Genomic DNA, 20,828 nt, shown 5'->3' with positions numbered 1-20,828 from the left:
GGAAAGTGCGGGAGCCGGTGGTGGGAGGCGGGGCTGGTGGTTGGGAGTAAGGGATAGTGCTGGGCAGACTTATACGGTCTGTGCCCTGAAAAAGACAGGTACAAATCAAGGTAAGGTATACACAAAAACTAGCACATATGAGTTTATTTTGTTGGGCAGACTGGATGGACCGTGCAGGTCTTTTTCTGCCGTCATCTACTATGTTACTATGTTACTATATGTAAGAAAATAAAAAATAAGAACTAGACAGAAAAGCACTGCCTCAAGTGTGCTACCTACCCTGGTCCTAGCCGATGGCCGGATTGACAGGATTAACTGGTTTGGGACTGGGAACATAATACCCTAAGGGGCCCTCTTACTAAGCCACGTGTCTACGTGCGCCCAACACGCGCCAAAATAGAGTTACTGCCCAGCTACCGTGTGGTTCTTGCAGTAATTTCAATTTTGGCGCACATCCGATACGCGCATCCGAAAAATATTTTTTTTTATTTTCGGGCGCTTGTATCGGATGCGTGCCAAGTGGCATTTGATGCGCATAGGCCATTACCACACGGTTACCACGTGAGACTTTACCACTAGGTCAATGTCTGGCGGTAAGGTCTGAGATCCAAAATGGACACGCCAATTTTGATTTTGCCACACGTCCATTTTCGGCAAAAAAATTTTTTAAAGGCCTTTTTTACAGGCACGCTGAAAAATGGGCCTGCGCACGCCCAAAACCTGCGCCTACACTACTGCAGGCCATTTTTCAGCGCACCTTAGTAAAAGGACCCCTAACTGAAGCATAAACTAGCACCAAGTCGGAAAGATGGTAAGGAAGCCCCTTATAAAAAGCATCAGAATCTTAAATTTAATACAATATAGTACCTGTAACCAATAAAATGCCTTCAATAATAATCTCTCTATATAAAAGGCAACCCCAACGTTCTGAAGCCTCCACGGAAGTTGAGGCGCCCGAGATATCCGGTGTGCCCTGGAGTGTCTGCACCGCCCTCGCGTCAAAACGTCATGACGTCGAGGGCGGAGCTTTAACACTCGAGGCCCGAAACCGAAACGCCACAGGCACGGCCACGGAGGCGCAGCAAACAAAAAAAACCCAAAACCCTACCCACACACAGCGACGCAAACACCGAACAAGGCAAGTAGCTCGGAGGGAGGGGGCCCCTTGCTAGCGCCCGTTTCATTGCGCTCAGAAACGGGCATTTATTCCTAGTAACTATTAATTATAATGGGGTGAATTTTATTTTATTAATTTATATTCTGCCTAAACGCTAGGCAGTTTACAATAAAAACATCCATAAAAATGTTTTACAATATCAACAACAAACATAAAAACAACAAAAAAAAAGCAAGCTGCAAAATCACCTAAACTTCTGGAAATCATTAAAAACTAACCTGTTCAAAAAGGCATACCCTACCGACCCAACTTAAATGCCTGTACCCTGCAACACAACGAAACCAAAGCTCGTAATGGACATGTAATAACTCTTCCTCTCCACGATTTCCTAATGTGTTTGTAAACACGAACCTTATTCTACCACAACATTACTGTATTTGTTCATACCGGAATTGGCGAACGCCTTTACGGTACTATGTAAGCCACATTGAGCCTGCAAATAGGTGGGAAAGTGTGGGATACAAATGTAACAAATAAATAAATTAAATAATTATACCAGTGGCATAGCTACGTGGGGCCAGGGAGGGCCTGGGCCCCCCTAGATTTGGCCCTGGACCCCCCCTGCCGACGACCCTTTTGACCCCCCCTCCCGCCGCCAACCCTCCCCCGCCGTCGCCTACCTTTGCTGGCGGGGGACCCCAATCCCCGCCAGCCGAGGAGGTCCTCTTCTTCCCGCGAAGGCTTCGTTCTGTTTCTGACGTCTTCCGGCGCAAGGCTTCGTTCTGTTTCTGTGAGTCTGACGTCAGACTCACAGAAACAGAACGAAGCCTTGCAGATCAGCCAGCGAGGTCCTCTTCTTCTGGCGCAAGGCTTCGTTCTGTTTCTGTGAGTCTGACGTCCTGCACGTACAACGTGCAGGACGTCAGAAATAGAACGAAGCCTTCGCGGGAAGAAGAGGACCTCCTCGGCTGGTGGGGATTGGGGTCCCCCGCCAGCAAAGGTAGCCCACGGTGATGGCGTGGGAGGGTTGGCGGCGGGAGGGGGGTCAAGAGGGTCATCGGCAGGGGTCGTCAAAGTTGGCGGCAGCAGCGGTGGGGTCCAATAATGACTGGGGGGGCGGCGGCACCGGAGGGGGGGGGCTAAAATGTGCCCCCTCACCTCGGGCTCTGGACCCCCCTTCCGCTGAAGTCTGGCTACGCCGCTGAAATATACCATACTTCGCACCAGCGGATATGCCAAAAGAAACAATTAGATCTTCAGCGGTCTCTTCAACTGAACTACATTCCCAGCAAGACGTCAATATCTAGGTAAATCGCTCCACAGATGTGGTCCTGCAATAGAACATGCAACTGCCCTTGTATCAGCATAACACACCTTCCCCAGATTTACAGTTTCCTGATATTTCGAGTCCATTGAACGCAATGGGGGAGATTCTATATATGGAGCTTAAAAAAAATCGACTAAGCCTATTCTATAATCGGCACCAAGATTTAGGCACCAATTATAGAATAAGCTTAGTTGATATTTCAGAGCCTAAATCTTCACGCATCCATTTACACCAATGAAAATGTGGCGTAAATCCTAGCACGTAGATTTAGACGCAGCGGGCCATACTCTAAAACTAAGCGTGTAAATTTCAGAACACCCTGGAAATGCCCTTTTCTCTGCCCATAACCACGCCCCTTTTTGCTGTGCACATTAGAAGTTCAGCGCACATCGAATACACTTAGCGAGTTGTGCGCCTAGATTCTAATCAGTGCCAATTAGTGCTCATTATTGCTTGTTAAGTGCTGTTATCAGCACTCATGACCTTGTTAAGCTTGTTATAGAATCTGCGCCGATTTCGGCGCAGATCTCTAGGCGCACTACATAGAATCCGGGGGAATGTGTGTACTGGTTGGTATGCCTTCAAAAACTGCGAAAATACCAGGGGGCTGTCTCATAGATTAGATGGTGAATTGAAGTCAGTAATTTAAATGAAATTCCTCTATACACTGGCAACCAGTGAAGCTGCTTCAGTGTTGGAATTATATGCAAGTACCTGGAGGCCCCAGTAATTGATTTTATTTTATTTATATCCCACATTTTCCAATTGACATTGTTTCAATGTGGCTCACAAACCAAATAGAGTAGTTACATTTGATGAAATGATCAAATGAGCTGCATCATTCTGTATCACCTGTAGTGCTTTACAGTGAGAAACGGAGACCCCCTAGTACAGTGTATTATAATCATCCAATTTACTGAGAACTAAACTCTGAACCACAATTCTAAAATCATAATCTGATAACATTGGTTTCAATCTGCTCAACAAATGAAGCTGATAAAAAGATGAACGTTATCACCTGCCCTATCTGCTCTTGCATACGCAAACTAGAATCCAATACAACCCCCAAACTCTTAACATCATTTCTTCAGCGGTAACCATTCACCCAATAACCCAACCTCCCTTGGTACCTCCCAGTCTATACATCTACCTAATAACATAAGTTTTGATAGGGTTACCATATTTTGTCCCCCAAAAAGGAGGACACATGCTCCGCCCCCACAACACACCCCACCCCGCCCCCTTTCCCGCCCTCTCTCCGCCCCTGTCACATTTTCCCCTCCCCCCTGTCACACACCCCATCACCCCCCCCCCTTACCTTACTACTGCCCTGGTGGTCTAGTGAGCTCTTCGGGGCAGGAAAGAGCCCCCTCTTTCCTGCCTGGAGCGTTGCCCTGCATGCTTCCTTCATGTTGCTGATCTCGGCGCCGATTCAAAATGGCCGCCAAGAGTTGAAGTCTCGCGAAGTCACTTCAACTCTCGGCGGCCATTTGAATTGGCGCCGAGATCACGAACAGGAAGGATGCATGCAGGGCAGCGCTCCGGGCAGGAAAGAGGGGGCTCTTTCCTGCCCCAAAGGCGGAAGAGGTCACTAGACCACCAGGGCAGTAGTAAGTAAGGGGAGGGGAGGCTAGCAATCTGCCCGTTTGTCTGGATTTCTGGATAAACGGGCAGGCTGGCGGGCGGGCCATATTGGACATTATCAAACCCTCCCTTGCTTTAACCCTATGTGCCTGAATCTTATCTTCCCTATTCCACCCTAACATCTAATTGTATTTGTTCCCTACGAACGCCTTCACGGTACTATGTAAGCCACATTGAGCCTGCAAATAGGTGGGGAAATGTGGGATACAAATGTAACAAATAAATAAATAAAACAACCACTCCACACTATGTTTCCCCACAACCCAAACTGAAATTGATCCAATCCACCAGTCCTATCACATAATGTGATCATTTTTATGGGGAAGTGGCTAATCTGATTGCCCTGTAAATGATGCACCTAAGTGAAGGGTCCTTTTACTAAGGTATGTGAAAAATGGCCCGCGCTGGTGTAGACGCGTGTATTGGACGCATGCAGGTCCATTTTTCAGCGCACCTACAAAAAAAGGCCTTTTTTTGACCGAAACTGGATGTGCGGCAAAATGAAAATTGGCGCGCGTCTATTTTGGGCCTGAGACCTCACTGCCACCCATTGTCAAAGTGGTAAGGAGTCACGTGTTAACCGGGCGGTAATCATCAGCGTGCGTACAATGCCAATTACCGCCTAGTTAGCGCCATACGCCGGAAAATAAAAAATATTTTCCGGCGTGCATAGCAGACATGCGTAAAAAAATGGAATTACCGCCTGGGCCACGTGGAAGCCAGGCGGTAGTTCAAAATTGACACACGTAGACGCGCGTAGGCGCCTATGCAGCTCAGTAACAGGGCCCCTTAGAGAGATCCCATTATATAAAGCACTACTATCGTCTAAGTGACTGATCACTAATGTAAAAAGGGCTGATTGATGTAGGTAGGGTCCAGTTGACCTGCGATTTGGAGCAAATAGTTTAAAGTGTGCATGTATTGCAAAACAGGAAACACATTCATACAGAACTTTTCAGGCCTGCTACATACAGTCGACACACAGAGCTATTTACATATGTAAATCTGTCATTTACACAGCGACAGAAGACAGGGTCAAAGTAACAAGTTGACCTTACAAGATCTGGCAAACAACATTATGCATGGTACACATATAGGTCATCGTTACAGTCCAGCAGTATCACTCTTCAAATCAATATAGTCATGATGCAATGACTGGGACTCCCTCTCCCCTCTCCCCCTCCTCTCAAGGGCTTGGAAAGCTGTTTCCACAGAGTCTCCAGCACCAGCTGGCCTTGGGAATCTGACCCACATCCTACGCTTGGCAGTGAAAACTCGAGTTGCTCTTCATGAACCTGAGTATACTGGGGAGTTGGGAGAGGGGTGGGGAAGGACACTTCAAAAGTGGATATATTATTAGCTGAGATGGAGCGAGATAGTGTAGTGGAAAGAATCAGAGTGCAAAAGGATGTGTTAGAGAGGAAAGCAGAGGACTGAAGTATGAGATTAACCTGGAGGAAACAGCTTCAGATCCCCTACTTCCTCCAGGTTAATACCATACTCTGCATCGTGACTATATTGATTTGAAGGGTGATACTGCTGGATTTTAACACTGATAAGAGTTACATAGGTCATGCCATCTCTTGATCATGGCACAGAACCTTTACTTCTGTTAAAATTCAGAGACAGTGCTGGAATGAACTGTTGTTTCCACCGAGAGCAATATATTTCTGGGAACATTTTTGACAGCCTGCAGGTGCCCCTGAGTCTAGACCAGAAGACACAGTCAGGTACCAGTGTACCCCTTCTTCAATGCCATAGGATATCACGGCCCCGGGATCAAATGCACCTCCCCTGCAGCCAGGAAGGAGAGGTCAGGTGATCACAGATCACAGAGCCCCAGGACCAAAGCACACCTCGCTGCAGCTGGGGAGAGGTCAGTCGATCATGGAAGCAGAACTGTGAAGGGAGAGAGGACGTTGGGCTTGGGAGTAGACTGGGGAGGGAGGAAGCGAAATTAGGTGTTACCTGGCTCACTCCCATCACACCACCCCTGCCCCTGCCTTCCAAACAGAACCATGTTTTTAATAGAAAATGATCCCTGCAGAAAAGCATACGCAAAACTGAATTGAAATGGAAGCATCTATGTGTTCTCTCTATATATATTAATTAAAGAGAAACTTGTTTACAAGTAGATGCTAGGATGGTCCAGCAGATGAGACTCTAGATCTTTCCCCAGCATGCAGTGGCGTTCCTAGGGGGGGGGGGGGCGGTGGGTGCGGTCCGCCCCAGGTGCACGCCGCCGGGGGGGGTGCCGCGCGCGCCTGTCCTCCGTTGTTCCATGCTTCTTCTCTGCCCCGGAACAGGTTACTTCCTGTTCCGGGGCAGAGAAGAAGCATGGAACAACAGAGGACAGGTGCGCGCGGCACCCCCCCCCCCCCCAGCGGCGTGCACCCAGGGTGGACCGCACCTACCGTTCCGGGGCAGAGAAGAAGCATGGAACAACAGAGGACAGGCGCGCGCGCCCCCCCCCCAAGCGGCGTGCACCCGGGGGGGGGGTTCCTTGGCGGGGGGTGTCCGCGCTGCATCGGGGGGGGGGGGGGGCGCTGCACCCGGGGGTGCGGGGTGCATCGGCAATCCGCCCCGGGTGCCAGCCCCCCCAGGAACGCCACTGCCAGCATGTAAGCCAAACTGTAGATTCAGGGGGAGGAGCATAAGTCAAGAAGGAGAAATGTCAACAGGTCACTTACTTTAGCAGAATCCAGGTCCTCTAGAAGTAGCAGTGCGGAGGAATCCTCATCTGAGAAGGGCTGGCTGGACTCTTTCTTGCCTCTCACGCCCTCTTGACGTGCCCTAGTTTCAAAGGAATCACTCTCTGCATCAAAAAATTCAGTGGCACTTCCATCGTCAGAGTCAGAGCCCACGGGGAAGCACTCGCCAAGAATGGGAAACTCTACATTGTGTAGGAGGCCAAGAGCATCCTCATTCTCTGGACATCTATCACTTGCATCCAGTTCTTTCCCCGCCAGGAGGAGCCCCTGAGTCGTATTCTCTCTGTCAGTTATCCACCGTTCTTTCACTTGGCCCTAGGAGTGAAAGATGAGATTTTACTTTTAAGATTTTAAAGGACTCATTTTTCATTTTGTTCAGCGGTTTTCTTTTGCCTCTGTTGGCGTCCATTGAGCTCTAGCACCACGAGCATTCATTCACAGCCACCTGGGAAATTCTCTCCCATTGCAACAGCCTGAGAGCTCCTTCCAGACCCCTGGAATCAGAGACCCAAAGTCTGGACACTAGGGGGCCCTTTTTACTAAGCCGCGTAAGGCTCTACGTGCGCCCCAATACATGCCAAAATCAACTTACCGCCCGACTACCACATGCCTTGCAGTAATTTCATTTTTGGCGTGCATCCACTACGCATATCTGGAAAATATTTTGTTATTTGCAGACGCATGCCAAGTGGCATGTGACGCGCATAGGTCATTACCAAGCAGATTCCTTACCGGTCTATGGCTGGCGGTAAGTTTAGACACCCAAAACGGATGCGCGGCAAATTTGATTTTGCCGAATGTCCATTTTTGGGAAAAAAAATTTTAAGGCATTTTTGGTACGTGCGCTGAAAAATATTTCTGCGCGCGCCCAAAATACCGCAAGCCACTTTTTACTGCGGCTTAGTAAAAGGAGCCCTAGGTGTAGCTGTTGTGCAATGACTGAGACACCCTCCACCCTCTCCTCCACAGAGTCTCCAGCACCAGCTGGCCTCGGGGAATCTGACCCACATCCTACGCTTGGCAGTGAAAATTTGAGTTGCTCTTAATGAACCTGAGTGTACTGGGGAGTTGGGAGGGGGGTGGGGAAGGACACTTCGAAAGTGGATATATTATTAGCTGAGATGCAGCGAGATAATGTCGTGGAAAGAACCACATAAAATGTCAGGCAGAGTGCAAAAGGGTGTGTTAGAGAGGAAAGCAGAGGACTGAAATGGGAACGTTCCATAGTATAGTTCATTTACAAATATATTATACATCCTTTCAAGCAGCAGAGTGTACAAAACAGTTTATGTATCATTTAAACACTGAAAGACATATATTTACATACTATAAAATCAAATAGTAATTATCTCTCAGAACTCAGTCTTGGGTGAGTTGGTCAATAAACCCTTATAAATTAATGATTTCATTATTGTACTTATTTAGCATCCAATGACTGGCCTTCTCATACAGTTTCTCTGCTTAATCAGTTCACCTAATTAAACAAGTCTGTGTGTAACAGACAGTGAAATCCCACAGAATTTACTTCCCTCATTCAACTCCAATAAGCCAGGGCAGCCCATCAAATCCTTTGCTTCCCAGTGCTACCAAGTGGGAACTCAACTGGGCCAGAGATCACCAAGTTTAATGTCATGCCGGACAGGAAGTCTGGAGGGCATAAAGCTAGTCCCTGTCCTGTAAATATTCGGCCCTCACGTCGTGTAACATTCAAAAAAACATCCAGAGCAACTTGAATATAGTGACCCGAGTATCGGCAAAATCCTGCTTCAAGTCACTGTTCGCACCACTCGAGTTTAAGCACAGGGCCGCAGAGAGGGGGGCAGGGGGGAGGGGACAAAATTCCCCGGGCCCGGGCCTCCAAGGGGGGCCCGGCGCCAAGATCAGGCCGCCGGCGCTGCAGTCCCTGGTCTCACCTGCCTGCCTCCTCGGCTCCGGGCCCCCTGAATTCGAAGCGGCAGTCACAGTTACATCAGACGAGGGTGGGACACAGGGAGGGAAGGCCAGAAGAGAGGCAATCTGTGACTGCCGCTTTGAATGCAGGGGGCCCGGAGCCATGGAGGCAGGCAGGTGAGATCGGGGACTGCAGCAACGGGGGGCGGCAGGGGGAGCAACAGGGGGCGGCAGTGGAGGCAAGGCGGCCTTGCCCCGGGCCCGGCCTAGTCTCTCGGCAGCCCTGTTTAAGCACGATAACTGGCAGATAACTTTTCTGAAGCCATCGACATAGATCGCATTACAATAATTAAGGCAACTTATCGCTATAACTTATATAGCAACGGGCCTGATATTCAAAGGATTTATGCTCCCAACTTTGAGAGTTATGCTCATAAATTGACCTCTTTAAAAATTTCATAGAGCTGTGCATAAATGTCACAAAATTTTAACCTGTTTAAATCATCTGCTCGGAGCTAACCGGTCATGTTCAGTGGCTTTTACTGATTGACACAGCTGAAAATAACCAGTTAACGACCCAACTCAAACCTGGCCAGTTAAATGTTGATAGTCATCACTGAACCGGCCAGAGTAACCGCATAACGAGGACTACACGTAAACATCAGCCCTATCTTTATGAGGTGCCCCAAAGCCTGTTAACTGCTGAATATCCCACTTAACAGGATATGTTTTAGCCAGATCTGCAGACCGGTAAATGCAATGCACTTAGCTTGCACAAAGGCCCCTTTTCTTTACAGAGTTTGCTCCTAACACACTGAAAGGTCCAACTGTGTCAAGGAGAGTTGGACAACCTAATTTATTCTAGCTTAATAAGGACCAACAGAGGGCGCCAAAGTCTTTCAACCAAAGGACTGCAGAGTGAATAATGAAGTTGGGAATGCAGAGCAATACCTGAACAGTTGGGTTGCCAAGTCCTTACTAAATCTAAACTACCAAAAGAGGACTGCCCTGTCCACAGAGAGGTCTGGCCAGCCCTTTCAGCAGATGGCTCACAGTATCCCCACTGATTCAATACATCATCAGATATAAAGTATTGATAAAGAAGGCTAAAATTAGGAAGAGAAACTCGAGGCAGAGGCAAAGACTCACAGTAACACCTTTTTCAGATACATCAGAAGTAGAAAGCCTGTGAGGGATTCTATAGGACCATTAGATCATGAAGGAGCAAAAGGGACACTCAGGGAGACAAGGCTATAGCACAGAAACTGCCTCTACCAGAAATGGTTTTCAAGGGTGATGATGCGGAGGAACTGAAAGAAATCTTGGTGAACCTGGAAGATGTACTGAACCAAATCAACAAATTAAAGACTGCAGGGGCGTAGCCAGACACCCAATTTTGGATGGGCCTGGGCCCAAGATGGATGGGCAGAACAACTCTGCCTTGTCCCACAAGGGATTTGGTCTCTCCCTCTCTCGCCTGCATGCCATGTGGTCTCTCAAACATCCCCCCTCCCCTACATACCTTTTAAATAGCAGCTTTTCACCAGCAGCAACTAATACACACTGCTCATGCTGACCCCACAGCCTTCCCTCTGATGTAACTTCCTGTTTCTGCATAGGCAGGAAAACATCAGAGGGAAGGTTATGGAGCCAGTGCAAGCAGTATGTATCAGTCACTGCAGGCAAAGATCTGCTATTTAAAAGGTAGGCAAGGAGGGACAGTTGTTGAGAATTTTCGGCTGGTAGGACTTGGGGATCCATGCCAGCCACATCATAGGTGTGATGATACTGGGTGGGCCTGGGCCCACCCTTGGCTACGCCACTGTTAAAGAGTGGTAAATCACCTGGACTGGATGGCATACATCCAAGGGGACTGAAAGAATTCAAACATGAAATTGCTGATCTGCTGTCAGTAATCTGTAACCTGTTATTAAAATCATTCATAGTACCTGAAGATTGAAGGGTGGCCAATGTAACACCAATTTTTAAAAAGGGTTCCAGGGGTGATTTGGGAAATTACAGACCTGTAAGCCTGATGTCAGTGCTGGGTAAAATAATGGAAACTATTATAAAGAATAAAATTATGGAACACAGAGAGCATAATCGAAAGGGGCGCCCAGGTTTTCCAGAGGACCTCCTCGCAGGACGTCCTGGCGAAGGGGCAGGGAAACCCGTATTATTGAAACAAGATGGGCGTCCACCTTTTGTTTCGATAATATGGTCGGGGACTCCCAAATCATGAAATTTAGGTCAACCTTAGAGATGGTCGTCCCCGATTTTCGCTGATAATGGAAACCGAGGACGCCCATCTCAGAAACGACCAAATCCAAGCCCTTTGGTTGTGGGAGGAGCCAGCATTCGTAGTGCACTGGTTCCCCCTGACATGCCAGGACACCAACCGGGCACCCTAGGGGGCTCTACAGTGGACTTCAGAAATTGCTCCCAGGTGCATAGCTCCCTGACATTGTGTGCTGAGCCCCCCAACCCCCCCAAAACCCACTCCTCACAACTCTACACCACTACCATAGCCCTTATGGGTGAAGAAGGCACCAACTTGTGGGTACAGTGGGTTTCTGGTGGTTTTTGGAGGACTCACATTTACCACCACAAGTGTAACAGGTGGGGGGGGGGATGGGCCTGGGTCTGCCTGAAGTGCACTGCACCCATTAAAACTGCTCCAGAGACCTGCATACTGCTGTCATGGAGCTGGGTATGATAATTGAGGCTGGCAGAGAGGCTGGAAAAAATATTTTAAAAATATTTTTTAATGTTTTTTTTAGGGTGGGAGGGGGTTAGTGACCACTGGGGGAGTAAGGGGAGGTCATGCCCGATTCCCTCCGGTGGTCATTTGGTCATTTAGGTCACATTTTTGTGGCTTGGTCGTAAGAAAAAAAGGACCAGATAAGGTCGTCCAAGTGTTCATCAGGGACGCCCTTCTTTTTTCCATTATCAGTCGAGGACGCCCATGTGTTAGACACGCCCCAGCCCCGCCTTCGCTATGCCTCCGACACGCCCCCGTGAACTTTGGTCATCCCCGCGACGGAAAGCAGTTGAGGATGCCCAAAATCGGCTTTCGATTATGCCGATTTGGGCGACCCTGTGAGAAGGATGCCCATCTAGCGATTTGTGTCGAAAGATGGGTGCTCTTCTCTTTCGAAAATAAGCATAAACATGGTTTAATGGGACAGAGTCAGCATGGGTTAAGTCAAGAGAAGTCTTGCCTCAGCAATTTGCTTCATTTCTTTGAAGGCGTAAATAAATATGTCAACAAAGGTGAGTCAATTGATGTAGTGTATCTAGATTTTCAGAAACCTTTTGACAAAGTTCCTCATGAGAGACTCCTGAGAAAATGAAAAAGTCATGGGATAGGAGGCAATATTCTGTTGTGGTTAATGGACAGAAAACAGAGGGTAAGGTTAAATGGCCATTTCTCTCAATGGAGGAGGGTAAATAGTGGAGGGCCACAGAGATCTGTACTGTGACCAGTGCTATTCAACATATTTATAAATGATCTGGAAATTGGAACGACAAGTGAGGCGATTGAATTTGCAGATGATACGAGACAATTCAAGGTTTTTAAAACACAGGCGGACTGTGAAAAAAAATGCAGGAAGACCTTAGGAAATTGGCAGGCTGGGCATCCAAATGGTAATGTGGACAGATGCAAAGTGATGCACATTGGAAAGAACAATCCAAATCATAGTAACCTGATGCTAGGGTCCACCTTGGGGGTCAGCATCAAAGCAGTGGTGTAGCAAGGGCGGGGCGGTGGGGGCGGTCCGCCTCGGGTGTCAACGGGTGGGGGGGGGGGGGGTGCTCCGTCCACCCCCCCCCCCGGCGCAGCGCCTCTCACTCCCCCCGACAGTCCCCACCTGTCTACCAGCTGAGCTCCGGCCGGCACCTCCAATCTGCAGCGCTGCTGACTTTAAATGAAGAAACCCGTCTTGTCGTTGGCCCTTCACTACTGAGTCCCGCCCTCTGATATAACTTCCTATTTCCTCAAGGGCGGGACTCAGTGAGTGAAGGGCCAACCACGAGACGGTTTTCTTCATTTAAAGTCAGCAGCGCTGCAGATTGGAGGTGCTGGCCGGAGCTCAGCTGGCAGGTGGGGACTGTCGGGGGGAGTGAGAGGCGCTGCGCCGGGGGGGGGTTAGGGTTCACATCAGAGGGGGTGCCGACGCCAGGGGGGGTGCCGTTCCACGCCAGGGGAGGTGCCGTGTTGCACTGCACCCGGGGGGGGGGGGGGATGCGCGCAGCAGCGATCTGCCCCGGGTGTCAGCCAAGCACGGAACGCCACTGCATCAAAGAAAAAGATTTGGGTGTTATTGTAGATAATATGCTGAAATCTTCTGCCCAGTGTGCGGCAGTGACCAAAAAAGCAAACAGAACGTTAAGAATTATTAGGAAAGAGAAGGTAAATAAGACTGCGAATATTATGTCGTCTCTCTATGGCTCCATGGTGTAACCTCACCTACAGTGTTGCATTCAGTTCTGGTCACTGTATTTAAAAAAAAAGATATAGCGGAATTAGAAAAGTTTCAAAGAAGAGCGACCAAAATGATAAAGGGAATGGAACTCCTATCATATGAGGAAAGGCTAAAGAGGTTAGGGCTCTTCAGCTTGGAAAAGAGATGGCTGAGGGGAGATATGATTAAGGTCTACAGAACCCTGAGTGTTGTAGAATGAGTAGAAGTGAATCAATTTTTTAACTCTTTCAAAAAGTACAAAGACTAGGGGACACTCAAGGCAGTTACATGGAAATACTTTTAAAGCAAATAGGAGGAAATATTTTTTTCACTCAAAGAATAGTTAAGTTCTGGAACTCTTCGCCGGAAGATGTATTAACAGTGGTTAGCGTATCTGGGTTTACAAAGGTTTGGACAAGTTCCTGGAGGAAAAGTCTACAGTCTGCTATTGAGGCAGACATAGGGAAGCCAATGCTTGCTCTGGAATTGGTAGCATGGAATGTTGCCACGATTTGGGTTTCTCCCGGGTACTTGTGAGCTGGATTGGCCACTGTTGGAAACAGGATACTGGGCTAGATGGACTATTGGTCTGACCCAGTATGGCTATTCTTATGAAGGTACATTCTCTGATCCCAGAGTCCTCACAATCTACGTTTTTGTACCTATGGCAATAGAGGGTTAAGTGACTTGGCCAAGGTCACAAGGAGCTGCAATGGGAATTGAAGCCAGGTTGCCAGGATCAAAGCCCGCTGCACTAACCATTAGGCTACTGCTCCACTTTTCCCCCAAATCTCTTGAATTCAGATACTGTTTTAGTCTCCACCACTTCCCACCAGGAGACCATTCCATGAATTCACCACCTTTTCCGTGAAGAAGTCTTTCCTCAGGTAACTTCTGAGTCTATCCCCTTTCACGCTCATCCTATGCCCCCCCCACTCATTCCAGAGCTACCTTTCAATTGAAAGAGACTCACCTATGTCACATAGGTATTTAAATGTTTCTATCCTTATATCATATCTCCCTTCTCTCGCCTTTCTTCCAAAGTGTACATATCGAGATCTTGTGTATTCCACACTTGATATACTGCCTTTCTGTAGATACATTCAAAGCAGTTTGCATATATTATTTTTACAGGTACTTTTCTGTCCCTAAGGGGATCATAATCGAAGGTTATTTTGTACCTGGGGCAATGGAGGGTTAAGTGACTTGCCCAGGGTCACAAGGAGCTGCAGTGGGAATTGAATCTAGTTCTCCAGGATCTCAACCCAGTGCACTGACCATATTCTTATTTTTGCCCTTTTATTTTGGGTTTTTTTTCAGTCACTACTACTACTACTATTTAACATTTCTAAAGCGCTACTAGGGTTACGCAGCGCTGTACAATTTAACATAGAAGGACAGTCCCTGCTCAAAGAGCTTACAATCTAAAGGACACGTGAACAGTCAGTCAGATAGGGGCAGTCAAATTGGGGCAGTCTGGATTCACTGAACGGTAAGGGTTAGGTGCCGAATGCAGCACTGAAGAGATGAGCTTTAAGCAAAGACTTGAAGATGGGCAGGGAGGGGGCTTGGCGTAAGGGCTCGGGAAGGTTGTTCCAAGCATAGGGTGAGGCGAGGCAGAATGCGCGGAGCCTGGAGTTGGCGGTAGTGGAGAAGGGTACTGAGAGGAGGGATTTATCCTGTGAACGGAGGTTACGGGCGGGAACGTAAGGGGAGATGAGGGTAGAGAGGTAGTGAGGGGCAGCAGACTGAGTGCATTTGTAGGTTATTTTGTTACATTTGTACCCCGCACTTTCCCACTCATGGCAGGCTCAATGCGGCTTACATATTGTATATAGGTACTTATGTGTACCTGGGGCAATGGAGGGTTAAGTGACTTGCCCAGAGTCACAAGGAGCTGCCTGTGCCTGAAGTGGGAATCGAACTCAGTTCCCCAGGACCAAAGTCTACCACCCTAACCACTAGGCCACTAGGCCACTCCTCCACTGTTGCTACTATTTGAGACTCCACTAGCAACATTCCATGTAGAAGTCGGCCCTTGCAGATCACCAATGTGGCCGCGCAGGCTTCTGCTTCTGTGAGTCTGACGTCCTGCACGTACGTGCAGGACGTCAGACTCACAGAAACAGAAGCCTGCGCAGCCTTCTACATGGAATGTTGCTAGTGGAATAGCAACATTCCATGTAGAATCTCCAATAGTAGCAACATTCCATGTAGAATCTCCAATAGTATCTATTTTATTTTTGTTACATTTGTACCCTGCACTTTCCCACTCATGGCAGGCTCAATGCGGCTTACATGGGGCAATGGAGGGTTAAGTGACTTGCCCAGAGTCACAAGGAGCTGCCTGTGCCTGAAGTGGAAATCGAACTCAGTTCCTCAGTTCCCCAGGACCAAAGTCCACCACCCTAACCACTAGGCCACTCCTTGAACTGAATGCGGTATCTGATGGGAAGCCAGTGAAGTCACTATTTAGTGTCAGCACTCATGATGCTAACCTGGTAATGATAGAACTTCTTTTTGTGCAGTCCATCTTGCTGGCCTGAATATCGCCAGCGCCTGCATAACTGTCAGCTCCTCCTCGACTCCCCCACGAACTACCCCGATGGGACTAACCTCACAGTACTATGGAGGTCAGAGGGGATATTCAGCAGCATTAAGTGGTTAAGTGCCCTGATTACCCGGTGATGGCCCACTTAAACCCCTTTGAAAATCTCCCTCTGCTTTGTCCTACTTTCTGTATGGCTTCGGGGACAGTCACCTCCTCCCCGAGCCTTTAATCCCAACTTTATCGGTGATTTTCTTTGCAACCTTGGATTGGTCACCTTTCATTTCCCTGTGCATCAGTTCTAATCACAGATCCATCATAGTGCTACCTCAGACATGTTAGCCTTTCCCTGACTGTGGCTGCTCCATTTTCCCAGCTGTACCTGCATAATTTTAATAATTTTGATTGTGAGCGGCACAGAAGAGTTTTATCATGGAAGGATTTCCTGGCAGCTAAGGACTGCATTACATTTTTCCATCAGAACAGTATTAGTACACAAGACAGAATTTAAAGGTACAGCCAGCAGCGCTAAAGACATTGGAAAAAAAGTACTTCTAGTGCCTGGAAACAAAGTAGGTCCTCAGAGAGAGAGAGAGTCTGTGTGACAGCTAATTCTACAGGAATGAAATTAAAGATATGCCATACCTTGTCCTCGTCACTAGATGGCGCAGTGCTCGATAAGCTGAGCTGTGATTCGTGGTATGAATCAGAGCACTTGGATGGATCTTGGTTTTCTGATGCTAGGGAACGGAGTTGAAGCAATAAACTGACCTCTGTGATATAACTTTTGCCCACTTTTGAAGACTGGTCTGTAGCTGTTTGCACAAATGGAGTGTTGTGGTCACCGTGAACAACTGACAGTGAATCAGCAGATTTTCGGGTGTCTGAAACAGGCTGATCAGCAGGGGCGGTTGTGAAGCTGGAGTGCCCTGTCCTAGTGCTAAATTTGTTATGCAATAGCTCTGAGGTTTTTTTTTTGCTTGGGTTCACCTTGAAGTATTGCAGCACTAGGAGTAACCCAGATTCCACAATCAGGAGGCTGGCTGGATGTAGAGGTATCTGAAGCAATTCTGCTATTCTGATGTTTGGTAGCCAAAGACTCTTGAGTCTGGCCCGTGGCATTTACACCAGATGCTTGTTCTTCTTGTTGAAATGTCCTTGAGGAATGCTTCCACTTTCTTGCTGTCTCGGCCATATTGCTGAAGAATCTAAAAACACCACCAAAGTTTCTAGGTTTCGTGGTATGGCTTGATTTCGTAGCCAGGCTCAAGTTCTCCTCACCTTTTTTACCCGTGTCACAAGAGGCAGAACTGTTTGTTGCACTTTCCACATTATGAAAATAGGTGCCAGTATTTTGCTCTACCGTCCTGGATTGATCTCTGCTAGTCAATGAAATACCTTTCATATAAGTCCAGACGTCTGAACTCCTCCTCTTTGTTTGATCCGGCGGGTTTTTTAGGCACCTCCTTTGAATCTCCCCTTCTGCAATGGTGGAACTTTTCGTATTTGTTGAGTTGAAGGCCTGCCTCCTTCCCATTTCTTTAGTACCAGTACTGTTCGTTTCACTATTGATGCCAGCACAAGCATCCCCGAGCCAGCAACTTTCGTTGGCATCATATTCAGCAACACATATGTTGAGTTCAACATCTTCCAGGGAAGAGTCTGAATCATCAATGTACCCTGCAAAAGAATGCCGATACAGCCTCGGATTAGCAACTGGTTTCCCAGATTGGAGGACAACGCTTTGTGTGTTCTGATCCTTGCTGTCCAGGAGGGCTTTCCCGCCTTTGCTTTTTGAGTTTCCCCCAACTGAATTACTGGAGAAGTTGGATGCCTTCATCTTCTTGAAGGACCTAACCCTATCCATAAAAGTCAATTTGGGTTTTGGGTTTATAATGACCTCGCCTGTCAAAATCATGGATTGTGGCCTCTTGATGTCGCCCGAGCTGGCCTTCCGTCTGCTCACAAAGCTCCATATCCGATTGCTTTTTGGCTTCTTCTCATGCTTAAGTAATGTCTCTGTGACTCCGGGCTGGATCGTCATGTTGCTAGGGTTGCAACTGTCAATGTCATAGATCTTCATGGAGTTGCTTTTTTCATCGCTCGCCTTCAAATTCTTGTTAAAAATTCCATTTTGAATCAATCCTGGTTGACTGTGTTGGACACCATGTCCAACTTCCATATTTTGCATTCAGGCTTCACGCGGCATCGCATGTCCATCACCCTTACCTAAACAAAAGAGAAAAGTAGAAATTATAAAAAAAAAAGAATCTCAAGCCTGTGCACAAAAATAGATTTACTCAACCAGAAAATATACTTGTACGTTAAATGCAATCAGTGGAACACAATTATGTTCATGTCTTCACGTTCATACTGAAATCGGAGTCAACAATATGGGGAATGGGTGAGACCTTTTTATTGGACTAACTTTGCCATCGAACTTTCTGGAGTTCCACTCCTTTCATCAGGTCAGGGCACACTTGAGTTAAAGATATAAAAGTAAATTGGAAGGTCCCATATGTTAAGAAAACATAAGGATACACATATATCATAAGAAGATATCCCCTAATCCTATGGATATCAAACATATAAACGGCGAGTGACCGAACTCACTCGCAAATGCGCAGTAAAGACCCTCTCTGTCCCGCCCCCGCGTCAATATGTGATGATGGGGGAGGGACAGAGAGGGTCTCTACTGCACAAGGGGAGGGACGAAACCGCCGTCGCTACCGCTTCCCTCCCCCCCAAGGTCGCCGCCACCACTCCCCCCACCCGGAGTCGCCGCTGCCACCACCCACCCTCCACCCGGGCCCTCGCTCCGCTATAGAAACAGCATCAACGCAGCACACAGCTCAGCTCAGCTGCCGTCGGCCTTCCTTCCCTGCCTGTGTCCCGCCCTCGCCCAAGAGGGCGGGACACAGGCAGAGAAGAAGGACGGCAGCTCATCTGAGCTGTGTGCTGCGTTCCCGCGCTGTTTCAATAGCGAAGCGAGGGCCCAGCCCGGGTGGAGGGGTGGCGGCGACTCTGGGGGGGGGAGTAGCAGTGACCTCGGAGGGGCAGCGGCGAGCTTGGTGGCGGGGGGGCCTTGCAGCGGCGAGGAGAAGGGGCCTTTCAAACCCCCCCCCCCGTCCTATACTAGCCCGTTTTTACGGGCTCAACGGCTAGTGTTATCAATATGTAGTGATTAGTGAGGTCTGTGTTTCCTCTATAGATATCCATGAATGAAATTAATGTACGAGTTCCTCTGTAATGTCACACACTCGTGTATTCCCTTTGCTGCTCTGATTAAAATGATATTCTAGAAGTTTCACCACTATAAGACTCTGTTTTCTGGTAAGGTACAATTTGCAGTTGAAGCATCCGTAAGGATATTAGCAGTGAAATCTAAACTAGACATCTGTTTAAGCTGAATGTCATTCCCCAAAGGTTCCAACATCACAATATTCTGCAGAACTGCGTGTTCTGTGCTGGAAAAACCTGGCTTTCGGACACCTTCTGATAATTCACACACATGTAGGCTCAAAGAGATGTACTTCATGTACATTTAACATCTTATGATTAATGCCATTTTCTTTTCAAGATGGTATTTCATGTGCCTTCCTATATGGCTTTGAACTGATTCTTTCAAGTTTGGGAAGGGTAATTTTTAAAACATTTTCCACCTGTAATCAGGTTTTTACCCATATAAAAGGTCTTTGCAAATTGCCTTCCCTCCCCCACTGTGGGTAAAAGTACATCTGCTGTTCACAGTGGGTATAATATACCTGTGAGTCTGCGAATCCCACAGACACTTTGAAAATTACTCCCATTATCTATACTACAAGCAAACTCAAAAGTACACCAATATATCTGAAGCTCAGTATGTATCTGTCACTCTGAGGGGGAGGCAGCACGATGGCCAGAGCTCTGTATGTATCTGTCACTATGATGGAACACATAGGAAACTATCGGTCCCTTTTAAGCACACTCCCTCACAGGGCCACAAAGCTCTAGAGTGCTCAGCAGAGAGGGTTTTCTTAAGTCAGAAGAGATAAAACCCCAGAGCAGAGACAAGACAGAGAGGCCCAGGGATGAGAGGCGCAGTCCTGTAGTGTATGCTTTCACATCGCACGTGTAAAGTATCAGAAGACTAGCTAAGGTACATAAGTACATAAGTAATGCCATACTGGGAAAAGACCAAGAGTCCATCGAGCCCAGCATCCTGTCCCCGACAGCGGCCAATCCAGGCCAAGGGCACCTGGCAAGCTTCCCAAACGTACAAATATTCTATACATGTTATTCCCAGAATTGTGGATTTTTCCCAAGTCCATTTAGTAGCGGTTTATGGACTTGTCCTTTAGGAAACCGTCCAACCCCTTTTTAAACTCTGCTAAGCTAACCGCCTTCACCACTTTTTCCGGCAACGAATTCCAGAGTTTAATTACACGTTGGGTGAAGAAACATTTTCTCTGATTTGTTTTAAATTTACTACACTGTAGCTTCATCGCATGCCCCCTAGTCCTAGTATTTTTGGAAAGCGTGAACAGACGCTTCACATCCACCTGTTCCACTCCACTCATTATTTTATATACCTCTATCATGTCTCCCCTCAGCCGTCTCTTCTCCAAGCTGAATAGCCCTAGCCTCCTTAGTCTTTCTTCATAGGGAAGTCGTCCCATCCCCGCTATCATTTTAGTCGCCCTTCGCTGCACCTTTTCCAATTCTACTATATCTTTCTTGAGATGCGGCGACCAGGTAGGAAAGATTTTCCTTGGAACCCTGGGAAAGTCTTGATCTAGCTGGAGCTAGACCTGGGTTTGTTTACTACTGGATTTCACTAGTGCGCACTGTGATTGTGGGACCTGGTAGAAAATTGTAATTGATTTGCAAGATGCTTCATTTTCACTATTAAATTTACCACACCTGTGAACAGGTTTTTCAGCACATATTCTTTGGGTAAATTAATAGTTTAATTTTACTTTTCTACTATCGTTGGCTGTGTCTGTGTAGGCTCCACACCCAGTGCTCGCTCACGATATGACAGTTGCCCTCAGGAGTTCACTGTGTGTCTGTCCCCCTCAGAGAAGACAGCACTACAGCTGGAGCACAACGTGCATTTGTCACCATGGGGAAGGCTCATGTTCTG

General features: G+C 47.7%; 1 protein-coding gene across 1 annotated transcript in view; it reads right to left on the bottom strand.

Annotated features, from left to right (window-relative positions):
- The window catches only part of ARHGEF9 (Cdc42 guanine nucleotide exchange factor 9), a 429,305-nt gene that overhangs the window by 328,660 nt on the left and 79,817 nt on the right, over positions 1 to 20,828 (bottom strand). The window contains exons 2-3 of the mRNA XM_030210261.1: positions 16,349 to 17,932; positions 6,779 to 7,114 (exon numbers count right to left, since the gene is read on the bottom strand). Coding sequence (XP_030066121.1) covers positions 6,779 to 7,114; positions 16,349 to 16,825 — 813 coding nt within the window. The 5' untranslated portion in view covers positions 16,826 to 17,932. The remainder of the gene's footprint in view (positions 1 to 6,778; positions 7,115 to 16,348; positions 17,933 to 20,828) is intronic.

Source organism: Microcaecilia unicolor, chromosome 7, assembly GCF_901765095.1.
Source record: "Microcaecilia unicolor chromosome 7, aMicUni1.1, whole genome shotgun sequence".
Classification (NCBI taxonomy): Eukaryota; Metazoa; Chordata; class Amphibia; order Gymnophiona; family Siphonopidae; genus Microcaecilia; species Microcaecilia unicolor.
The sequence above is the reverse complement of the archived record's forward strand: the minus strand, read 5'-3'. Positions and strand labels throughout refer to the sequence as shown.